General features: G+C 40.5%; 3 protein-coding genes across 5 annotated transcripts in view; all 3 read right to left on the bottom strand.

Moving 5' to 3' along the window:
- Positions 1-3,359, bottom strand: part of LOC112150807 (low-density lipoprotein receptor) — a 15,191-nt gene extending 11,832 nt beyond the window's left edge. The window contains exons 1-4 of one of the 3 annotated variants that reach the window (XM_024279302.2): positions 3,266-3,359; positions 2,851-2,919; positions 2,304-2,438; positions 891-1,268 (exon numbers count right to left, since the gene is read on the bottom strand). In XM_024279302.2, the coding sequence (XP_024135070.1) occupies positions 891-1,268; positions 2,304-2,438; positions 2,851-2,902 (565 nt within the window). In that variant the 5' untranslated portion in view covers positions 2,903-2,919; positions 3,266-3,359. The other 2 variants (XM_024279303.2, XM_024279301.2) reach the window with 2 other exon arrangements.
- Positions 3,360-3,618: 259 nt separating this feature from the next.
- ndufa7 (NADH:ubiquinone oxidoreductase subunit A7) lies at positions 3,619-5,998 on the bottom strand. Its single transcript, XM_024279442.2, has 4 exons — positions 5,841-5,998; positions 5,578-5,627; positions 4,042-4,179; positions 3,619-3,829 (listed from the first exon to the last, which is right to left on the bottom strand). The coding sequence occupies exons 1-4, from the start codon at positions 5,889-5,891 to the stop codon at positions 3,742-3,744; spliced, it is 327 nt and encodes a 108-aa protein (XP_024135210.1). The 5' UTR covers positions 5,892-5,998; the 3' UTR covers positions 3,619-3,741.
- Positions 5,999-9,575: 3,577 nt separating this feature from the next.
- The window catches only part of mast3b (microtubule associated serine/threonine kinase 3b), a gene marked incomplete at its 3' end in the record, with an annotated part of 29,843 nt that continues 17,770 nt past the window's right edge, over positions 9,576-21,648 (bottom strand). Inside the window, 22 exon segments of the mRNA XM_024278553.2 lie at positions 9,576-10,354; positions 10,447-10,631; positions 10,908-11,044; positions 11,120-11,242; positions 11,368-11,594; positions 12,681-12,881; positions 12,985-13,106; positions 13,712-13,878; positions 14,041-14,153; positions 14,299-14,421; positions 14,588-14,689; positions 14,934-15,099; positions 15,198-15,330; positions 15,421-15,559; positions 15,632-15,840; positions 16,063-16,154; positions 16,265-16,332; positions 17,078-17,210; positions 17,293-17,394; positions 18,633-18,842; positions 19,047-19,122; positions 21,107-21,264. Coding sequence (XP_024134321.1) covers positions 9,576-10,354; positions 10,447-10,631; positions 10,908-11,044; positions 11,120-11,242; positions 11,368-11,594; positions 12,681-12,881; positions 12,985-13,106; positions 13,712-13,878; positions 14,041-14,153; positions 14,299-14,421; positions 14,588-14,689; positions 14,934-15,099; positions 15,198-15,330; positions 15,421-15,559; positions 15,632-15,840; positions 16,063-16,154; positions 16,265-16,332; positions 17,078-17,210; positions 17,293-17,394; positions 18,633-18,842; positions 19,047-19,122; positions 21,107-21,264 — 3,765 coding nt within the window.

The raw sequence follows: 21,648 nt of genomic DNA, 5'->3' as shown, positions 1-21,648 counted from the left end.
TATATATATATATATATTAACTAAGACAACAAGTATAAAGAAACTTTTTAGAGAAGTTCAATTAGAGACTTTAGAATTATTTTGTAATGGTTTTATCTCATTTTGAGTTATTCCCTTTCTTGGTGCATTTAGTTGTTTAACATACAATCAAATGATGAAGAGAAGTGACTTCATTGCCCTCTACTGGACAGTCGGTGCAACTGCATTAATTCCTGCTTATTTTAAAGGTTAAAAAACCTTTATAATGATCGGTTTTATGGTTTGACATTTAAGAAAATGAGAGAAAAAAAACCTTCAACAGTCAACCTACATTTTAAACGGTATAATTAACGGCAGAAAAACAGAAAGCTTAAAAAAAAATTAATTTAACAGCAGTTTGGTTTTGAAATATGGGATTTAAACCATAATGTGGAAGTCACATTCATAAAATTATAACATCTTGCACTGAATCTAGAGTTTTTATTTGCCTCCAACAATGCAAGTAAAGGCATTAAAGAAAAAAGCAATAGATTTAATGATTTAAAACAATTTCTTTAAGCCTAATCTGAGCATTTGAATGGAGAGCTTCAGTTTAGTTCAGTCTGTTTTTTGCATTGTGGTATAAACCAAATCCATCAAATTTTTTTGTAAAGCACTTTTCATACTCCCGTTACTTAAGTAACTGAGTAACTTAAGTAAAAAAGCACACAAAATTATAAAAGCAAACACAACGGTCTCTACTGCATTAAATCTCCTGCATCCTGAGAATTTTTTTTCAAACATTTCCAGTAAGATCTTGATGGTTTTGTTCTTTGATTACCAATAGAAAAGTAGGAATTGTTAAAAAAAAAAAAATCAAAGATTTTTTTCCTTTTTAAAATAAATAGAGTCGCGTTTTTTTTAATACTCACTGCAGTCTTCCTCATCGCTGCCATCAGAGCAGTCGGGTGTGTTGTCACACCTCCACACGTGGCGGATGCACTCTCCGTCTCCACACCGAAACTCTGACGGCGCGCACGTCGGTGCGGTCTGGGCGACGGGCTGGTCCGAGCCGCACAGCTCCAGGCTCTCGTCCCGTTTGCTTGTGCAGTCGGCCCGTCCGTCGCACACTTTGTCTTTGGGCAGGCAGGCGTCAGACGGGCCACAGGAGAAGACCCCAGAGGTGCAGTTCTGACAGGAATCCTCGTCGCTCCCATCACCGCAGTCATCAACGGCGTTGCATAAAAGCTCCGTCGATATGCAGCGTCTGCTGCGGCAGGTAAATTCATCTTTGTTGCACCACTCCTCACCTGCAAGTCAAACAAATTACAGTAATCATAAACACATTTCCATAAAATTTGTATTTTCTAATAAAAATATATTTGTCCATTTTAAAAATCTGAATACTCAATTTACCAAAAACAATTCATATTCTGAAAAACAAAAACATTTGAAGTTTTTGCTAAGTTTAATTTAATAAAAAGTTAAATCAAAAATGTTTGGAACTCAAAGCAGCTCAATAATAAATGCAAGATAATCCTGACGTAGACGCCAGCGTGAGTGTATCAAAGTCCAAAAGATAGTGAGCTCCTTCGAGGTTTGTACTGAAAGAAAGCTAAACATTTATGTAGGGTTTTGTGTTTCATGCGGCTGACAAAGGCAGCTTAGTCATGTCTACATATCAGATTTTAAAACAACAGATCACTTTTTTGACCTCTTAACTCTGTCCATATGTACAAGTGGCTTTTTTGTGTAAATCAATTTTAAATATATATATATATATATATATATATATAAATAAATCTTGTTCATTTTTGCAGCATGAAAAAATGATAAAGTTAAAAAAAAAAAAATTATTTTATACACTGTTGTCAGTTGGCGACACAGGAGAGCAGAATACCTGCTGCTTATAATGTGGTTTTAATGTGTGAAAATGGATCTCAGGAGCTGCAGATTCCCACTAAACCTCTCAGGAATTTAGTATCAAAAGCTCCCGTGACCTTAATGGGATTGGAAACAAAAATCTAAGATGACATGATCCTACTTTTTTTTTTATTAATTAATTTAAATCTACAAAAAGAGTAAAACCTGATTTGACATATGTCGGAAGATTAGAAAATCTTATTAGAAGCTCACAGAGTTCACAAGAAAAAAAAGGATTTAAGTTTTCGGACTATTTAATGCTATTTAATGCTTAAAATGTTCCAGTTTCAAAATAAAAGAATAACGTTGGAAATTCACTGCATTTTTCTTCTCCACTTTCTTTGCATTTTTAATCTTACAGCTTTTTCTCATAAATAATGAATCTCTTGCACAAATGGGGACAAAATTAAACCCAAACTCACTACAGTGAAGTTCATCCGAACCATCCGTGCAGTCCATGTGTCCATCACACACTTTCAGCTTGGAGATGCAGGATCCATCCGTGCATGTAAAGTCCTGCTGCTTGTGGCAGTTCAGCACAGAATGACCTGCAGCACCTGGATCACAATGTGGATCTCACATAAGGTTCATGTTGCAGATACAACATTTTTTTAGCTTTTATTTTGTAAACACTCTAAGCAAATGGCAACTTAATATTTTACAAGTTCAACTTTATTTTGTAGTAACTTTTTGTGCAAAAGTGCAAGCAATAATTGAAACAAAAATATAATTTTAAAGGCAGGGAATGATTCAATGTGTGCAAACACCTAATATTAAGATAAGACTTCCTGTAACATTTGACAAGTCACAAAAAACCCGCGAGTGAAGGCGGGGTGGGTCACCTCAGCTGCTGCATATCAATTATTCTAAGTAGGAAAATTGAACGCAAACTGTTTCAAAGCAGCTCAGACACGCAAGGACAAGCGTGTTCAACTTCGCGGACCCGCAGCAAAGACTCCCGCATCTTACCAGATATCTGAAAGATGAAGATCAGGAGAGCCAAACATCCAAGGTGCCCCATGCTTGATCCGCCACCCTCTGCAGAAACGAGACACGCGCGGCGCACAATGATGACGTAGGCGTGTTTTCTGTCAAACTCCAGGTGAACGGAATGCAGGTATTTTTATACCTTTTCATCTTTTTTTAAACGTGCTTTGATTTTAGTGTAAAGTATTTATTAAATAACATTTTTATTCACAGTTTTCCTTTAGCTTAAGAAGAGTTTATGTTTTGTAATATGTGTTCTCCATCGATTACAACCGTTTTCACTGTAATTAAAAGTACATGTTTAACAAAAATGAACAGTTTGATTTTTTTTAATTAGATGTATTTTTTGCCAAAATAAGTTGCAACATTTAAGCACGTGTCATTCATATATCCTCACCTTGAAAACACTTGCGCTCAGACTTACAGGTGTTTCCAATGTTAGTTGATTGGGTCTCCCATTCTCTTTAATGACTCTATTAGGAACACCTGTGCATCCGGGTCACGATCTACTCCATTCATCATTTTCTTCTTTATTTTTTATAGAAATTGCTGCTCTAATAAGTTTAAAGTGTTTTTTTTCTTCTAAAAGCAGAACCTGCATCTATTTCAACCATTGTGTAAAAGTTTGGTTATTTATAATAAAGAGCTAAAATAGATAAATGGAAACTCAAGTAGTTCATACCCTTTAAAAAAAGCAAACTATCACATCACTATCTTCAAATGCCAACATGAACAAAAAACTGCACACACTTTAGTGAAACACAGCATTTTATTCACACTTTCTATTGTACAAGACACAACCAAAAGCAGCTGTAGTCAGGGTTTTCTCTGCAGCTCATGAGGATGAGGAGGTGGTGAGCTTTGTTCATCTGCTCACAGGTACGGCTGGTCTGTGGAGAGCGGCGGTGGTTGATAAGTGGCTCCTGGTGTCACTGGGGCCTTTGAAGTCTCCGCAACTTGGCTGGAAGAGGTCAAATGAACATTGATAGGAAAATATTCGAACGTAGAATTAATGTAAAAATGTTTAACAACAAATTATCTGTTGGTGGTCATGGGAAAAATGAATTCTAAATATCTCGCTTCTTAGTACATACCACAAATTTGCATATATATATTTGGTGGTGTTGAAAATTTTAAACAGTAAAAAGACAAAATGAATTTTTTGATTTTTACCTGCCAGCTGTAAGAGCCTTCTGTGAAGACATCACCACTGTGGCAGGTACCGACTCCCGGCGGCCGTCTCTAGTGAAATAATAGTTGTTGGCAAATTTGTGACTTGGACCTACTGGCAGTTTAGGTGGTGGCTGTGTTCTGCAATACAAAAGAAACAAAAAAAAAAGTAATGAAAAAGCATTTTACTTTAGTGTTTACTGACAAGGTCATCTGTCCTGCAAAATGAGTCTACAGCTTATAGAATAAGCATGTGTAAAATGTCAAAATGCATTTATCCTTTCAGAATGGACAGGAAAATTTGCTAACATATTTTGTGTTTTCACACATGATCAGGAATTTGAACGAAGGCCTTTTCTTTCTATTTATTTGTTCCTTTCACGAAGAGTACCACATTACAATAACATTTTTACTACATACTACACAAGTCCATACATCTTTATGATGTATGGACTTGTGTAGTATGTAGTATGCACTTTTTTATAAATAAAGTGGATTTGATTGGAAAGGAGCAGTGAGGAGAGTACAATTCTTATTTTATTTCTGCTCCTAGATAACATCTTTTTTTTAAAAAGAGACAGGAAGCAACAGTGTTACTAGGCAGAAAACAGAATTTCCAAAATACATGTGCTGCAAAATTCATAAACAAAATGTAATATTGATTTATTTTCATGCTTGAATAATACTATAACCAGGAGTGATCTGGGATTCACCGTTTTGGCCAAAGACACTTGGACACATGGGCGAACTTGTTCTGGTGTACTTGCTCTTGCTCTGATCAGAGGTCAGCAGCTCTACCATAATTGGGCAGAAAATAGGAATTTTGGTCAAAAACAAAAGTCCCCCTCAATGATTTCTATCGTAACTCTGGTAGACAGGTTTGTACACACTGTTGCTGCTATTTTGGTCAATTCTTCCATGCAGATCTTCTCAAGAGCTATGATGTTTTGGGGGGCTGTTGCTGGGCAACAAGGACTTTCAAATCCCTCTTCAACTGTTATATGCATATATAACATACGTCATTGATACAGTTAAAAAGTGGATGATAGAAGACATAATTCCTGCTTGTTTGTAGGAGATAATTATTTTCTACACTAGTATACAAGAAACTTATTTAAAATCATACAATGGATTCTTCAGGATTCGTTTTAACTTCTGTTTATCGCACTTGAATTATATGATAAACATTGGACCTCTCTCATCCTTTTAAGAAGAAAGGCTTGTATAGTCTCTGATACTTTAACCTCACTGTTCCTGAGTGTATATAGCCTCTGCAGGTATGATTTTACCAAAACTTACATAAATCTAGTAAACTAAATTATAAGCATGGCTCATATTAGCTTTTCATGTCAACAAGCTAGTATTTTGAAATGTTAATGTTTTAAATGACAAATGAATTGCATATAAATGGAGAAGTACAGGATTTTCTTCACGTATTTACTTAGATACCCCTAAGGACTGCGTATGCTAACAGGAGGCTCTTTAGGAAACTAATATTTTCCATCCACTGCTAGCGTCTTCCGTCTAGCATCGTCTTACCTCTTTGATATCTCTTCATAACGCAGTTGCAGTTTACCTTGTAGGTCTTGCTGGAAAAGAAAACAACAGATGTGAATCCGCGTTTAATTAAATCAAAACTAAAGGACATTTCTTCACCTGCACGTTCAGATCTACTGCTAGCTAGCCTCTTAAGTGCGTTGGCTAAACATTACGATTTAGTTAAAGTTTAGTACGTCAATTGAATAAACATCTCACAAACATTATTTTATATTTTCAAGTCAAAACGAAGAGTAGTGGCATACCCCTGATAAGAAATTTCTCAGCCTTTGAATAAGTCTGGTAGCTGTAGCCATGTTCGATGTTGTTATGAAGGACACTGCTCTTCTTCTACAATCGTCTGTCAAAAAAAGATCTCAGCTCAGTACTGACACCTGGCGGTAGCAGAATATTTTACACTTTGTCATAAACGCTAAAATATTTGTCTAGACTTAATACCGTATCAAGTCTCGTTTATACATTTTTGTATGTTTTCAAAGAGGTTTACTTTTTTTTAAACGGATGGTACTTCCTATTTATTAAGTATTTTGTTACCTTTTTTTTTGTTTACGCTGATGGTGCGTTTAGATACACTCGGAAATCAGAACTATTATTCGTGTGTGACTAAAGCTGTCCTGAGCAAAAAGCTAAAAAGTTCAATTAAAAAAAAGGCAAGTACATTTGAAGTAAACTTGAGTATACTAGAATAGACCGTGTAGTGTAGGAAATATACTAACTGAATGCTTCTTCAAACTAAATTGAAACACTTTAAAGCTTAAAATATATATAAAGTATATATGAGTGAACTGTCTCACTTTTAATTTAGAAAGAATGCTTACAATACACATAAATCAGGGTGTTAAACTCAATCGCACAGGGGGCCAAAATCCAAAACATACCTTGGGCCGTGGGCCGAACAGGGTAAACATTTATTGAACACACTAAAACTAAAATTTAAAAACTTTAAAAAACTAACTTTTTACATTATTTTAAATAAAAACAGACAGGAATATTATTCTAGAATAAATCAACTTAAACATTGAATAACTTTTAATGTTTTATTCTCCATTAAAATATTTTTGGCTAAAATTATACAAGCAAGAAATAAAGGCAAGATAACATCGAGCCATTAATAAAATAAAATGATCTGGAGGGCCGGATACAATTACCCAGAGGGCCGGATCTGGCCCCTGGGCCTCGACTATGACATGTGACCTAAATAGACTACTTTTTGCAAAGGTAAATACATTTTCAAAGTATCCAGAGACAAATATTAACCGAAATTAAATTTTACATACATTTTGATTTAACTATTATGTACAAATAAAGCATTACAGGAAGTTTGAGCCTCTCTCTGCTAATCGATTGGTCAAGGGTTCAAATCCCAGTCTTGACATTTAACTTAAACAAGGCTGTAATTTATTCCTTAGATTTAAGCGTTTGCTTAAACACTAAATGAAATTGCCATTAGTGACAGTAAATCACAGGTTGGATTGGGGATTGAAACTTTAGCAATCTTACATAAACTTAATTTATAAGCGTCAGTAAATGTATTGTAGACTAGTTTGTTCAAAAGCTGTCAAGAGAATCACAAGTACTTTAAGTCCATAAAGTTTGGAAAATCAGATTGGCTTTTTCAGTCACTAATTTTATTTTGTACTTTTAATCTCCAACATCCCAGAGCAGGAAGGAAACAATAGAAGCAAAAGTCAAAGGAAAATACGAGATTTATTTTTGCACGAGAACACAGTACAGGGCGGCAGTGCCGATATACCATGCAGTCAAGTATTACACCTGTGTACTTGTCTCATGCAGCATGCACCGAACAGGAGAGTCCACGGGAGAACATGTGCACAGACAAAACTTTGATCCAACAATTTGTTCTTCTAGTGCCCGAACAGCAGCTTATCTTACATCTACTGACCTCCTGCGGTTCCAGCTGCAGCCAAATGACACTGAAGTGGTGGAGGGTTGCACAGTGAGAAAATACTGTAAGCTTACATTCACAACAAGAATCCTCCTTTTTTTCTTTAAAAAAATTGTTGATAAAATGTTTTGTACTCAAATTTCCCCTCAAATGTGTAGCTTAAAACATCCAGAAGTTTGCACTGTGTATCAACTGTGTTTGAGATTCAGTGATTGGTTTGTCACAAAAAAAAAAGTACGGTTCCATTTTTTATCTCTACAAAAAACAAATTCCACAAAGTGAATAAACCGATTGGGCTTTTACAAAAACAGATGTGATAAATGAACATTTAAACACACCGATCCTTAGAAAACAGGCCAAGAAAAAAATGCTACTTCCTGTATGTGAAAACATACAAAAAACGTATCCCAGTCTGGTGCTAAAGTACTCTTAAAAAACACAAAATGTGGTATGGAACTTGTGAAAGATTTTACACATACGTATCAAAGAGGAGCTTCATCATATGACATCCACATGGTAGGAAGCCTTTGTACAGTACTTTGCTCGTTTGTTCATAGTAAACAATCCTGTTAGCCTGCAGAAATACTCAGACATCTTTCCAATTCAACTGACATGTAAGGTTTTTGAGACTGCATAAACAAAAGTACACAAAAACGTTTTCCAAACCCATCAAAAATGGGCGTAAAGAACTGAGACTCCACCTCTGCAGTAAAATAAAATACATTTCAAAATCCCAAATGTGAAATAATTAAAACAATTAACAGCAACCCTATACGTGAAACTGAAATTTCCCCCGATTCTTGTTCTTTGTGCGTACCAGTTTAACACCCTTTACTACATTTGTCGTTATAGTCTGCCACCGTACCAAAAATATTAAAAAATATTTGTACAAAACCGAACAGTACAAGACAAACTACTTTTGTTCAAAAAAGCCCTGGGTTTGGATCGACCCCAAAATACTCTGTTTTGTACTCAGACACCTTTCATTCTAGTGCACTATCCTGTCTGATGTAAACATGACTGCAGAGAAGAGAACATCTACAAAATTGAATTATTTCGAAGCCTTCCAGAGAACGGACACCTCTTCAGTCTTAAAATCTTGGCACTTTGAGCCCTTCGTGTTGGCTTCAGCTCGCCTTTGCAATAGATTGTACTTCAAAGTCACAGCCAGGTGGTGTCTCAGCATGATCTGCAACACTGACTGGTTGAATATGAAACAATGGTGCGACCAGAATTTCACACTTGGGAGGATTGTGAATAACAAAAGGTCAGTGGCTTCTTTTCTTCTTGCTAGCATAGCTGTAGTGTCATAGAAGACTAAAGCCATTTACAATTTGCGTTTAGTCGTGGTAGATACTGCAGAAAAGGGGATGCAAGAAAGAAAAAAACTATAATTGTTCTTCTGGTGTGTTTTGGGTTATGCTTTTCAAGTGTAAACAACCACTGAGGGGGGAGAAGAAGAAGAGAAACCTGCCCTGACTTCTGTCTTTTGGTCCTACAGTATTCCAGCTTTACATCCACATCACTTCAATTAAAAAAATAGACTTTTTTTTTTTTAGAAAAAAAAATCCATTTAAGACATAAAAGCACATATGGGTACAAAAAAGATTCGCCTTGGCTGTTCTAACAAGCTCCTTCATTCCCTGCCATGAATCGATCACGCTTTAATAAATACAGTCAGAGTTTGCATTGCCGAAAGGCAAATATTTACAATACAAAATTCAAGTAAAACCTTCTCCCACGACTTCAGTCGCTAAAGTGTTTTTAAAATTTAGTCGGAGGACACTTTGTTTTAACTGTCACTTTCTGGCATGTTCTTTTTGCAGTCAGTCTTAGCTGGTGTGCAGGGAGTAACCACTTCCGCCGATGCAGAGGAAGCGCCTCCTGCGGCCTGACTGACGCCAGCAGGAGGAAGTGCTGCTTGTTGCTGCTGAGAGGAGGTCACCTCCAGCTCGGAGTTTTCGCCGGCGCTCTCTCCGTCTGAGCACGGCTCCCACTCATCCTGCTCCTCGCTCTCCGTTGAGCCCTGAACGGCAATCTGTGGCACCAGTGTGAACCTCCGTACGACGGGCACCTCCAGCTCCACCTCCTCCCCGCTCTGGGGTCGAATGACCATCCAGGGTACCCTGTGCTGCTGTTTGGTTTGCGCCGCGTCTCCGGGGGCTGCGCCGCCGTTTTTCTCGTCGGGCTCGTCGAAGCTCACCTCCTGCACCGCCTCCTGCTTTTTGAAGGAGTCCCGTCGCTCCGACAGGTTGAGTTTCCTCATGACTACCAGCTGCTCCGATCGCTCCGTCCCGGAGTCCCGCATTCTCTGCCCGCCGATGAACCCCCCCAGTCTGCTGTGGTCTGGCCCAATATAAAACCCTCCGCACGCTCCCTCCACCTCCGTGTCGCCCAGTAGGTCCCCCTCACCGTAAAACGGGACTTCCAGCGTGTGCCTGCGGGGGGCGTATGACTTCTTGTCAGCATGATAGACTCCAGACAGCTTCTCGGCGGACTGCACCCGCTTGAGCAGAGGGGATCGAGGGGGCTCTGCGCTGCGGGGGCGGACGACATGTCTAACGATGGTGGGGGGTGACAGGGTTTTGCCGTGATACGAGTGGAGGGCTTTGGCGAAGCCCGGCAGCGGTGAGGGTGAGCGCTGAGGGGATATGGGCTGGTTAGACAAGGAGGAGGAGTTGCAGGCCAGGGGAGAGGGTGGGATGTTGCTAGTCGACTTCCGCCGACCGACCTTTGAAAAGCGCTGCGTGTTGAGTTTGGAGCCCAGCCCGTGGAGGGAGTTGGGTCGGATGTGTGCAGCGGGAGAACTGGGAGAGCTGGAACATGGAGACGTACTCTGAGGAGAGTTGTTTTCTGTGAAGCAAAAGCAGCAAAAAATGATTTATTTTAAATATTGCGCATCCACCGACTTTTTTAGCATCTTTAATGGCTAAAGCTGAACTCACCACAGCCCTGATGGTCAGGGGCGGGGCTCCTGCAGGGCGTGGAGGGACCGGGAGAGAGGCTGTGTGTGGGAGAACCTGGGAGGCTCTCGCTGGAGGAAACGGAGTGATGGAGACCGGAGGAGAAGCTCCGACTGCTGTGCATCACTGAGCTCTGCTTGGACAGTTTTTTTAAGATGCTTCGCCGCCTGAAAGAAGAACAAATGGGATTTAATCAAAATGTATAAATCTTTTTTTAACACGTGCTAAAAATACTTTTATGTATTCGCCTCAAAAATAATAATCAAAGATAAGTAAGGATCCTCTTAGTTTGCAATAGTTCACTAACAGTTTTGAACACTAGAGGGCAACAGTGAGCCAGTAAAGCCAGCTTAAGCTAAGCAAAGTAAAGTAAACAAATGATGAGTAACACAGTGGGGGGGCAGCTCAAAGACAGAAGAGCCAAACGTCAGATCTTCCTTCACCTGTCATAATTGTCCCTCCTCTTGCTCTTCTTGCTACGACGAGCCATCTTGCCTTTGTGTTTGGTTTTCCGAGCCGGGCCGACTTTGATGGAAGTGTTTTCCAGCGCTATGGTCTGCAGCGTCACCTTGCTGCCGCTCTGAAGGTTTAATCGAAAATGTTTTAGTGATCAAGCTCACGAAAATTTCCAAAGTAATTGAAAGGGAGGCTCTACCTTCAGCAATAACTCGATCATCTCCGGGTGGACCAGGCCTTGAACGGACTCCCCGTTCACGTGGGTGATGAGGTCTCCGGTCCGAAGACCTGCCTGGTAAGCCAGGCTGCCCTCCTCCACACTCTTTAGAAAAACCAGAAGAGGAGTTTCATTGCAGAATTACATAACCACCTGCAGCACTCAATTCTAGTTTGGGATCACCAACATAATGTTTAAAAACACAAAGAAGTGCTTCTATATTGACTCACCGACACCATGTGATGGACCGTGTAGACATCGCTGTCCCCCATGTAGACCCGGATGGCCTGCACCGTGAAGCCGTACTTCTTCCCTGAGGTGTGGATGACTATAGGAGGCTTCAGGCTGGCAGAGCTAAACGACAGGTCCCTGTTGGGGGACGAGTCCCGGGAAGAGGGGTTGGAAGACAGCGAGCGAGGTGAGATGGGACTGGGCTGGAGGCCGATGGGCGAGTCATCTAAAACAGACAAAAAAAAATGAGCAACTCCAGTTTAAGGTATTTTGAATTTGTATATTTTTTCCTTCCACATTTAAGTAATATAGGTGCAGTGTTCTCATTCTACAGCCATCTATGGTCCGCCTCCATTGCATTGACACAAACAATATGTTCCGTAACCCTTGTGCTTTACATTAAGACATGTTTACATTAAAAGCGGGGTCATCTGGACCCCACAAGACAGCGTGATTAACTTTTTTTTTTAAAGGATTTTTATCTTCAATGGTGCCCGTGGCAGACAAAAAATCCTGAGCACCTTTGCCATAGGAGGAATCATACATCAGTATAAGGGTGGGGTCATCTGGACCCCATAAACAGGAGGGTTAATCCATCGGAATATTTGCCTCGCCTCAGTCGTGTCTGCGTCTGACGTCTGTCCCTCCGAAACGCAAGCTTTACGCAGAAGTTCAATTATCATTGCCTCACTTCAATTGTGACAAAAAGCTGGACAAATGGAAACAGTTGGGTTTTAAAATGAATAAGTATACATTTTCATTTTATATTTACGGTGACGTACCCACACAAAACAGACATTAACACCAGGGATAACAGTGTTGTCCATTTTGTCCATTTTTGTCAAGGAAAATAAGTCTAATTTTGGTTTTAACAAAAACAAAAACAAAAAAAAAACATTTTGTGACATAAAACCAGCGTTTTACAAGAACTCGTATGAGGTTGCTTACCAAAACAGTTCAAACATCTGATCCTGGTCCCATCTGTCAGGTTTTAGAACCCTTTGTGGCCCACAAGTCAAAAGTTTTCCCACCTCTAATCGTAAAAATTTTGGATTAAACCGGGGGAAGGACCATGAGAAACAACTCCTCCGGAAGCTAGGGGGGAGGGAGGACGAACCGCAGACGCAACTGAGACCATGTTAACTAAGTCACCGCAGCCGGAGCTCGTAAGGACCCTTTTATTGTGTTTGAACTGAAACCTATGACTTTTGATAACTGTACACCACAAAACCAGCAGATCGGCTCTGCCGTTTTCTTCTGGATCTTCAGGGAAGTCAAGAAAGTAAAAGGCAGGTTCTAGCCTTCAGCGTACCCGTGGTGATGATGAGGGACAGCGCAGAGACCGAGGCAGATTTAGGAACCTTCCCAGCACAGGGAAGCCTCTGTCTGTCCGGTGTCTCCAGCTGGTTTCCAAAGCGCCGAGTTCCTGCCGGATCCTTCGGCGACGAGTGTTTGGCCCCGGTGCTGTTGCTGCGGATCCGGATCCTCCGCAGGTTTGACACCACCACCTCAGCTACAGCGGAACCATAAATAATGTTTAGTCGTGCTCACCGTCGATGCTCAGAGGCAAAAGCGTCTCTGGCTACAGAGCAAAAGTAGGAGCGGTCTCGATTTACCCTCGTCATCAGTGGACAGGGCAAAGCGGGGCATCGTCTCCAGGCTGTGAGTGCTGCTCATCACCAGAGGGCTGGTGCTCCTCTCAGACTGGGAGGAACTGGAGGAGGCCCGAGGACGAAGGCTGCAACCGGTCCAGAACCAACAGGATCATTGAATCAGCCGGTAACAGTCGACAGCATCAGTCAGTGACTCAGCCGTTTGTTACAGTCAAGTGTGAGATTAGAAGCAGGAGGGAAAGTTGTGCAACAGACCAACACAGACTGTATCTGAAAAAAACATCTCAGCACTTTCTGATCTCTGTCAAGCTGTTATTAATCTTGAAAAAGTACTTCTTGATGAGATCAGCGAATTGAGTTTAAAACACTTTTTGCTGCAACAGCAACACAGAAGAGTCAGAATTGGAGTTTTTGTTAGCTCCTTTGACTCAAAAAGCCACTTGAAGGTTTTGTGTTGCATCTTTTTACAAGAAGAATCAGAGGTCAGGTGGTTCATACTTTAGTTTTGGTTGTAGTGTGAGATGAAAACAAAGAATGGTGTTATGGTGTTTTTGCTGCAGCTTGTTGCAAAACGAGCAGGAAACCAATCACTTTTAGAGATGCAGATAAATTTTCACATTTTGGGGAGAAATGCACCAAGACATTTCACAGTTCTGATCAAAAAAACCTACAATGTGTGTGAGATAAATCTCCTGCATCAGCAGAAACTCTATTTCTCAGCAGTCTTCACCTGGCCATGCGTCCAGGATGCTTCTTCTCCACGCTGCTCTCGGCAGAGCTGGGGGAGAGTCCAGCTCCGCCCACTTCTCCACGCTCTTCTTTGTCTTCACTGTGACTGCGGTCTGAGGAGAAACTCAGGTTGGACGGCGTCGCCAGATGTTCTGTGCTGCTGTAAACCTTAAAGAACAAACAAAAAAGTGTTTTCAAGCAGGTTTGATGATAATGTTTTAATCTTTTAAATATTTTCCCAACATGTTGTGTGTTTGGAGGATGTGAGTATGCAGTCATAATACACAAACCTTTTATTTTATTATGTCTTTTTTAAAAATTTGTGTTTACCTTACTGAACCGATGCGACCACGAGGAAAATTGCCTGATTTCCAGTGAAGACTCCTCATCATTGGTTTCCTCATCTTCATCAGACGCTAGATGATGGTATCGATCTGAACGAGCTGAAAGTAAAAAAAAAACAGGAAAAAAGACAGAAATTAGTGTCCATATGTCCAAGAAAATGCCCCACTTCCTATAATAATCATAACATTGAACATTTATTGATTTTTTTTGGCAGTCAGCAGCCTCTACAACAAACAGACTTACTGTCAAAGTAGCTAGTGTCGTCTTCTGCCTCCAGCTGAGGAATAAACTCAGCTTTTTGCCGGAGGAGTCCATTCCAGTCCAAACCCAGAAAAAAGGGGTGCTGCTTCACCTCTGAGGCTCCGCCTGCAACCACAACACTTTCCGTAAATAAAAAAAATCTTGCATTTACTTCAAGCCACTTACACAATATTTTTGCTAAATTTCTTTATTTATTTTTGTGCTCATTTTGAAACTGACTTTTGTCCAGCCTAAATCAAATCCTACGGTTTTGCGTAGTCATCAGCAGTACCTGTTCCCAGGCGCTCCAGAGGGTTCTGGCTCAGCAGGCGGGTAATCAGGTCCTGAGCATCTGCAGGTAGAGCATCATCTCCTTCCGGCCAGACGATTTCATCTGATCACCATAGAAACGGGAAAATCAAACCACAAACACAAAGCAAAGCACTAAAACTCATTCACTCTGAGGTTATACATTTAAAAAAGATGTTTTTGTTTGCGGTTTTTGCACATTCTGGGTAGATTTTAATACTAATTCTAATAGTAGAAAAAAATGTGTTTTTGAAGTTTTTTGTTGATTAATCTAACAAAATGTTGGCTTGAAACAGTTAAAGTTTGTTAAAAAAAAATGTAACACTCACCACTGACGACTTGTCCAAAAAGCTCTTCGGGAGTGTCTCCAAAAAACGGAACACAGCCAACAAGAAATTCATAGAGGATGATTCCCATTGCCCACCAGTCCACTGGCTTCCCGTATCCCTGTCGAAGGATCACCTCCGGGGCGATGTACTCTGGAGTGCCGCACACCTGCACAAGCAGCCACCCAAGTCTGGTTTGATCTGCTGTGACTTCTCTTGAAGGCAAAGAGGATGATTTTGTTTTCTTTCCATTTCAAACGGCCTCACCTGTTTGTCCACAAACTCCCGGGTGTCTTTCTCCATGTGTCCCTCATACAGGTTGGTGGTCATGTTCATCAAACCGATTTTAGACAGACCGAAGTCTGTCAGTTTGATGTGGCCCATGGATGTGATCAACAGACTGTTAGAGGGGGGGAAGAGAAAAAGGGTTTTATTTATTAGAATTCTGCAAAGAAAGTTTGATTAATTGTAATAAATATGATGTTCTTACTTGTCAGGTTTAAGGTCGCGATGCACGATGCCATAATTGTGAAGGTACTCCAATGCCAGGACTGTTTCAGCAAAGTACATCCGTGACATTTCTACAGGCAGGGGGCCCATGTTCTTAAGCAACGTGGCACAATCTCCACCTGGACAAGAGATAAGTAATGGATTTAGGTTTGAAATACTGAAACAGAAGCGGCACGTTCTGTGAGCTTTACCTTCTACGTACTCCATGACCATGCACAGGTGACGCCGCGTCTCAAAGGAGCAGAACATGGACACAACAAAGGGGTTCTCTGCAAAGGTGAGGATGTCCCGCTCCACGAAGGCCTGTTGGATCTGGTTCCTCAGCACCAGATTCTGACGATTGATCTTTTTCATGGCAAACCTTTGACGAGTTTCCTTGTGACGGACGAGATACACCGCGCTGTTTGAGATGAGGACAAAACCTCAGTTAGACGTTGTATTAACACACAACATGATAATTAACCCGAAGAACCCACAGGGTCAATACTGGCAGCAAACGAACCAGAAAAAAGGTCAAATTGACTTTAAAAACCTGAGAGGAAATTTGCTCTTGGCTTCTTCGGGGTTAAACGGCTATCACAAAACTTAAAGAAATGAACTGGTGAAAGCAGTTTGCTCTCACCCATAAGCTCCGTTACTGATGAGTTTCATGGTCTCAAAGTCACTCTCGAGGGGTTTCCTTCGAGTTGGAGTCAGCGTCTGTGGAGCTTTATTCTAAACAGATGAAGCAAAAAACATTTTGTTCCAGCTCTTCTGCAGACACACGATAACCTATATAAATAATAGAATTAATATTCTGTTTTTAGTAATAATTGATCGTTTACCTCAACTGCAACTTCGGGTTCCACTGACACTGTGGGGCTGGACTCATACTGATCAAACTGCACCATGTCTTAAAAGAAAAAAAAAAAAAGAAAATCTTTAACATCTTTACTTCCTGCTTCGTTTTCTTTTCATGTTTTTCCGTTTGGTGTCTGATATTACACAGAAACTTAGTCCAGCGGTGCAAGTATTTTCATACAAATGTGGCGCCTTGAGCTGCTTTACAAATCTGATGCAATGTGAGAGTTCCTTAGACAGACTCAACTAGAATTTCCAGACAAACCAGGGGTCTCAGCTCAGGAGCTTTTTGGTGGATAGAATACAAATAGCAGCAACTGAAGCTGAAAATCCAAATGAGTGTAGGTTAAAATGTTTTTTCCATCATATAGTTTATACATTTTGCATAATAAATGCACAAATAACTTAATGAGAAAACATACAGATTTTTCCAAAGCAGCTGGTATTTTCTTTATTGTTAAAGTGTTTTTTTAATAAGATTTTTAGATCAACAAACAGCATTTAAATGTCTTTCATAAATCCTTATGTCTTGTGCAAGTGTTCTAAAGCAGATTCTATTCATTTTTTTCTATTATGGGGAAATTACAGTTAAGTGCAGAAACTATGAAGTGCCGGTGCCGGTTTGAGTCCAATTTAACCAAAAGGAGCTCTTTATTTTCCAGCTGAATCACCACCATTTGCTGGATTTCTAAAAGCTCAATTCAGAACAATTTTGGTCACTTTCAGTGATATAAAAAGGTAATAGTAGCCCATTATGTTTTGACTCAATCTTTGTCACGCAGGTTATGAAGTCTCACCTTCCAGCAGATCTCGGGTCAGACCCAGCTGGTTTATGATGTACCGAGGGATGTCAGTCTTGATGCCCTGGCCCACTTTGGCCTGACCCTCTGCTGCTTCGAGCCGGTGGTAAAACTCCTCTGGGTCAAACTCCTGTACATGTCACAAATATGGATTTTTTTTTCCCCCAAGCTAATTTATATTATTTTCAATTAAAAACAAGGATTTATTTTACCAGACATTCAAGGAGACGAGCAGGTCGGGAGATTATGATGAGGATCTTGCGCACCAGTTGGGTTATGACCGTTACTTCCTCGCTTTCGGAGCGCTCGTAGGCCTGGAAAAGAAGGGAACAAAAGCTGTAAAAACATCACTTTGATACACAGGGAGCTACAAAAATATGCTAAAAGGTTTAATGAGAAAGATGAAAAAAGTATTTTAATTAAAATTATGGAAGAATTTGTTTCAGAAAATCAGAACAACATTAAAAAAAAATAAATGGATGTTCCTGGAAATCATAGGTTAGTGTAGTGATTAGTACTAAAATAAAAAGCCAAAAGCAAGAAAATTCTCTGTTTTGCTTTCGTTTTTTTCACAAAATTGTAGGTTTTGCATGCCAGTTCAACTGGGGGTTGACGGCTCCGTGACAGATTTAAGGCCGCAGTCAGAAGGTGGTGTGATCTTAACAAGAGCGGAGGCAGATCTCCATCTTTACAATAGATTGCATTCATTTCATTTTCCTCACATTCTCAGCAGTTCAGCTCTGATCAGGTCACTGCAGTAATCAGGATCTACATCTTAGCTTAAGTGGTTTATGGTCCAATCCTGTGATCATGCTCACCAAAAAAACTGTGAGAATGTCATCATTTGAATGTGAATGAACAACATTTTTGTTTCTAAAAAGCCAGAAGGGCATTTTCTGAGCTGTGTGTCATTCTGTGGGTCATAATTATCACATGGTTAAGGATTTGCTGGGAAAATGTGGTAACGGACTGTGTTTTTCTTCATCATAAAAGAGAGGAAAGTGAATAAAAATGTTAAACGGGTCATGAAGATACTTGTGGAATAAAAGAGAAGTTTGCTCCTTTAGGCCTCTAGAGCCACCATTCTAGTTATTTCCCAGAAATCCTTGCTCTACTAACTGTTGATCACCTGGATGTGGTGGATAAGATATGGGACAGCGGCTATAAAGACCTGGAGATGCTGGTCCATTGAGATAAACAAACACATCTACAGTATGTGGTAAAAAAAAATAGTTTGTTCCATTGCATGGGAACAGACTTATCAGTTCAGCTGGAGGAACAGAAAAATGGGCAAGCTTGAAGAAACACTGTAGAGCGGGTTGTTATGGAAACTTTTTGTTACTGACAGTACAAAATTGCGCCTCCAACTATCACTGGACGCTTCAACAACCACATCTATAGAGAGAGGTTATTGACCTGAACTTCAAGTCAGTCAGAACTTCTGCTTTTGTGCTCAAAATGTCAGAAAAAAATGGTTGAAGTTGGTTTTAAATCAACTGTGTGCTTGGCTTCCCTCCTGCGTTAGTGGTTATCAGCAGGCCCTTTTTCTCACCTCGTGATGCAACTTTTCCAACTTCTCCTGGAGCTCGACAAAATACCGAGAAGTAACCAGGCCTTTCTGGGATTTATCCAGGCAGTCTCTGACCAGTTCCACCAACTGGTGCTGGATGAAGCCCAGCACTCCGTCAGCTAACGGGAGGGAGATGTCTGGAGAGCAGTGGGTGATGATGTCCAACAAGCGCTCCTCCATCTGGGCTGTGGCCTGCAGGGAGAGCAGGCACGGAAAACGCTTAAAACCTCCAAAAGAACAGTTGTTTTTTTTCTTTTAATAAAATGTCATTAACTTTGGAGTGGGTGGACTCATATGGCTGTGCGTCTTCACCAGTGACTTATTATGCCAAAACATTTAAGTCTCAGATGCAGGAATAGATACAAAATGAGTTATCTTTATTGTTCTGCAACGTACCTTTGGAAAACGTTCTCTGTACACATGGTTCATCATGACTATCTCGTGATCAAAGGAGACGCTCGACCTCCCCGGGCTGCAACAGAAAACAACATAAATCATATAAATATTGACCAAAACATAATCATTTACAGCATTATGTAAGGAAGTAATGTGGAAGGAACTCCATTTTAAAGGCCAAATAAACAAACACACTTCTTTTGGAAATTAATAGTTAAACGATCTCCTATGGTAGCCGGCATGGCTCACTTAAATGCAAAACCCTTTTGTCGTAATCCTGTCGGCTTTTGTTGTTGTGCTTCGGCTTTTGTCGTTGTGCTTCCTCTTTAGTTGTTGTGTTGTGGCTTTTGTATTTGTGTTGTGGCTTTCGTAATTGTGCTTCATCTTTTTATCGTCGTCTTGACTGCTTTTATCGTTGTGTTGTACTTTTTGTCATTGTGCAGTGGCTTTTGTCATTGTGTTGTGGCTTTTGTCGTTGTGTTGTCAGCTATTGTTGCTGTGTTGTCAGCTTTTGTCGTTGTGTTGTCAGTTATTGTTGCTGTGTTGTCAGCTTTTGTCGTTATGTTGTAGCTTTTGTCTTCATGTCATGGCTTTTCTTATTGCATTGTGGCTTTTGTCATTGTGTTGTGGCCTTTGTTGTGTTGACAGCTTTTGTCGTTGTGTTCTAGCTTTTGTTGTTGTGTTCTGGCTTTAATAAATGAGGTTCATCGTGTTGACTACTTTTTTGGTGGTGTTGCGACTTTTGTGGTGTTGTGGGTTTTGTCTTCGTGTCATGGCTTTTCTTACTGTGTCGTGGTTTTTGTCGTTGTTGTGGCTTTTGTTGTCGTATCTGGCTAATGTCATTGTGTTGTGGCTTTTGCTGTTGTGCTGTGGTTTTTGTTGTGTTGTGGCTTTTGTTGTTGTGTCATGGTTTTTGTTGTGTTGTGGCTTTTGTCGTCTTGTTGTGGCTTTTGTCATCTTGTTGTGGCTTTTGTCGTTGTGTTGTGGGTTTTGCCGTCTTGTTGTGGCTTTTGTCGTTGTGTTGTCAGCTTCTGTCGCCGTATTGTGGCTTGTGTCATCGAGTTGTGGATTCTGTCGTTGTATTGTAGCTTATGTTGTCGTGTTGCGGTTTTTGCTGTTATGTTGTCGGTTTTGTTGTCGTGCTTTGGCTTTTGCGGTGTTGTGGCTTTTGCATTTATGTGACTGTCGGACACAGTAATCTCCTTCTAGCAAAAGCAATAAGCGACCAAAAAAAAAGTGATGCAAATCTCAGAATTTAGAACATTTAAAGCGGTGACTGAGGCTTCAAAAGGAACAGATGAGAGGAAAGCCCATCCATCACACGTGAGCAGATTTCATGAGTCACTTCTTTTGTGGAGAACGCCTCTGTAGCCGTGGAGGGCTGCAGCCCAACACACACACACACGCACGCACACACCGCTTGCGGTTCACTGTGGCTCTCTGCATCAGGCCTCGCCCCTCTGAAAGCAACCCATCCTCAACTGGAGTTTGGCAGCTTCAGCCCCGAGGCGTTTTGTTAGCGAGCACGCCCACACACTGCACACCATGGTGCCAGAACACGGTGCACTCAAGCACTGCACAAACAGCACAGAGCCCAGCAAACAGGCAAAAGTGATCAAAATCGCACAGCGCTGCAGTCAGAAATCCACCTGCATGCCAACCAACAGCAGCATGGGATCGATGTGGGGACTTTTAGGAGCAATAGGCTGCATTTACTTTTTTTTTTTTTTTCTGTCATACCGCTGATGAGTCATTTTGACATCTGTCAGCCTGATGAAGGGTCAGGACTTCCCAAACCCTCAGTTAATAGCCAATATGCTTTCAATTAAACAAAAAAACAACTAAATAATTCCAAACTGATAAAAAGAATCACAAGAAAGATCACCTAAATGTTATAATAAGAACCTCGTAAATCAGAGTTATAACTAAAGGAGAACCCTCATTTCTTTATGTGACCTGTCACATTTTGTGGTTAATCTTTGCAAAAGGAATTATGTTTTTTGCTTATTTTTGTGAATTGGTCACTGGTTCTAATGCAATCTATGATGTTGGTCTTCTACCTGAGGCTCCGAGACCGGGGCCGCATGACTGTTGAGGGACGCCCATCCTCATCGGTGATGCTGTCCGAGCTGCGAAAGTGCTTAAAGAGGAAGTGCAGCTCATCCTGCGTCGGCTGGTAGGGAAGCTGGTGAAGACGCTCCTGGGAGGACGAAGAGGACTGCACAAACATACAAACCAGTCAGTAAAATGAATGAAAATGGTTCTAAAAAATATATAACCACAACTTAAGGTGACTCGAGTGGTTTTCATGGCAGAGTGGAAAATGTTAAATACTAGTCAAGTACACAGCAAAAAAACTCAAAACAGCAGGTGAAATAATTACTTTCTCTATTATTTTTCATAATTGCCGATCGCTATAAATTCTGAAATATTCATGAAAAATGTTCTAAAAAGAAAGAAAATCTTCACCTGTAATAAATGTTAACAATTCGCTTAAAAGGAGTCATTTTAATTTCTGTAAAAATGATTTGGGTTTAGAAAATGACAGAGAAAGAGTTGAGAGTATTTGAGTGCAGAAACTATGAAGTCTGACATTTTGTAC

Source organism: Oryzias melastigma, linkage group LG4, assembly GCF_002922805.2.
Source record: "Oryzias melastigma strain HK-1 linkage group LG4, ASM292280v2, whole genome shotgun sequence".
Lineage (NCBI taxonomy): Eukaryota > Metazoa > Chordata > Actinopteri > Beloniformes > Adrianichthyidae > Oryzias > Oryzias melastigma.
This window is presented reverse-complemented; position numbering and strand designations above follow the sequence as displayed.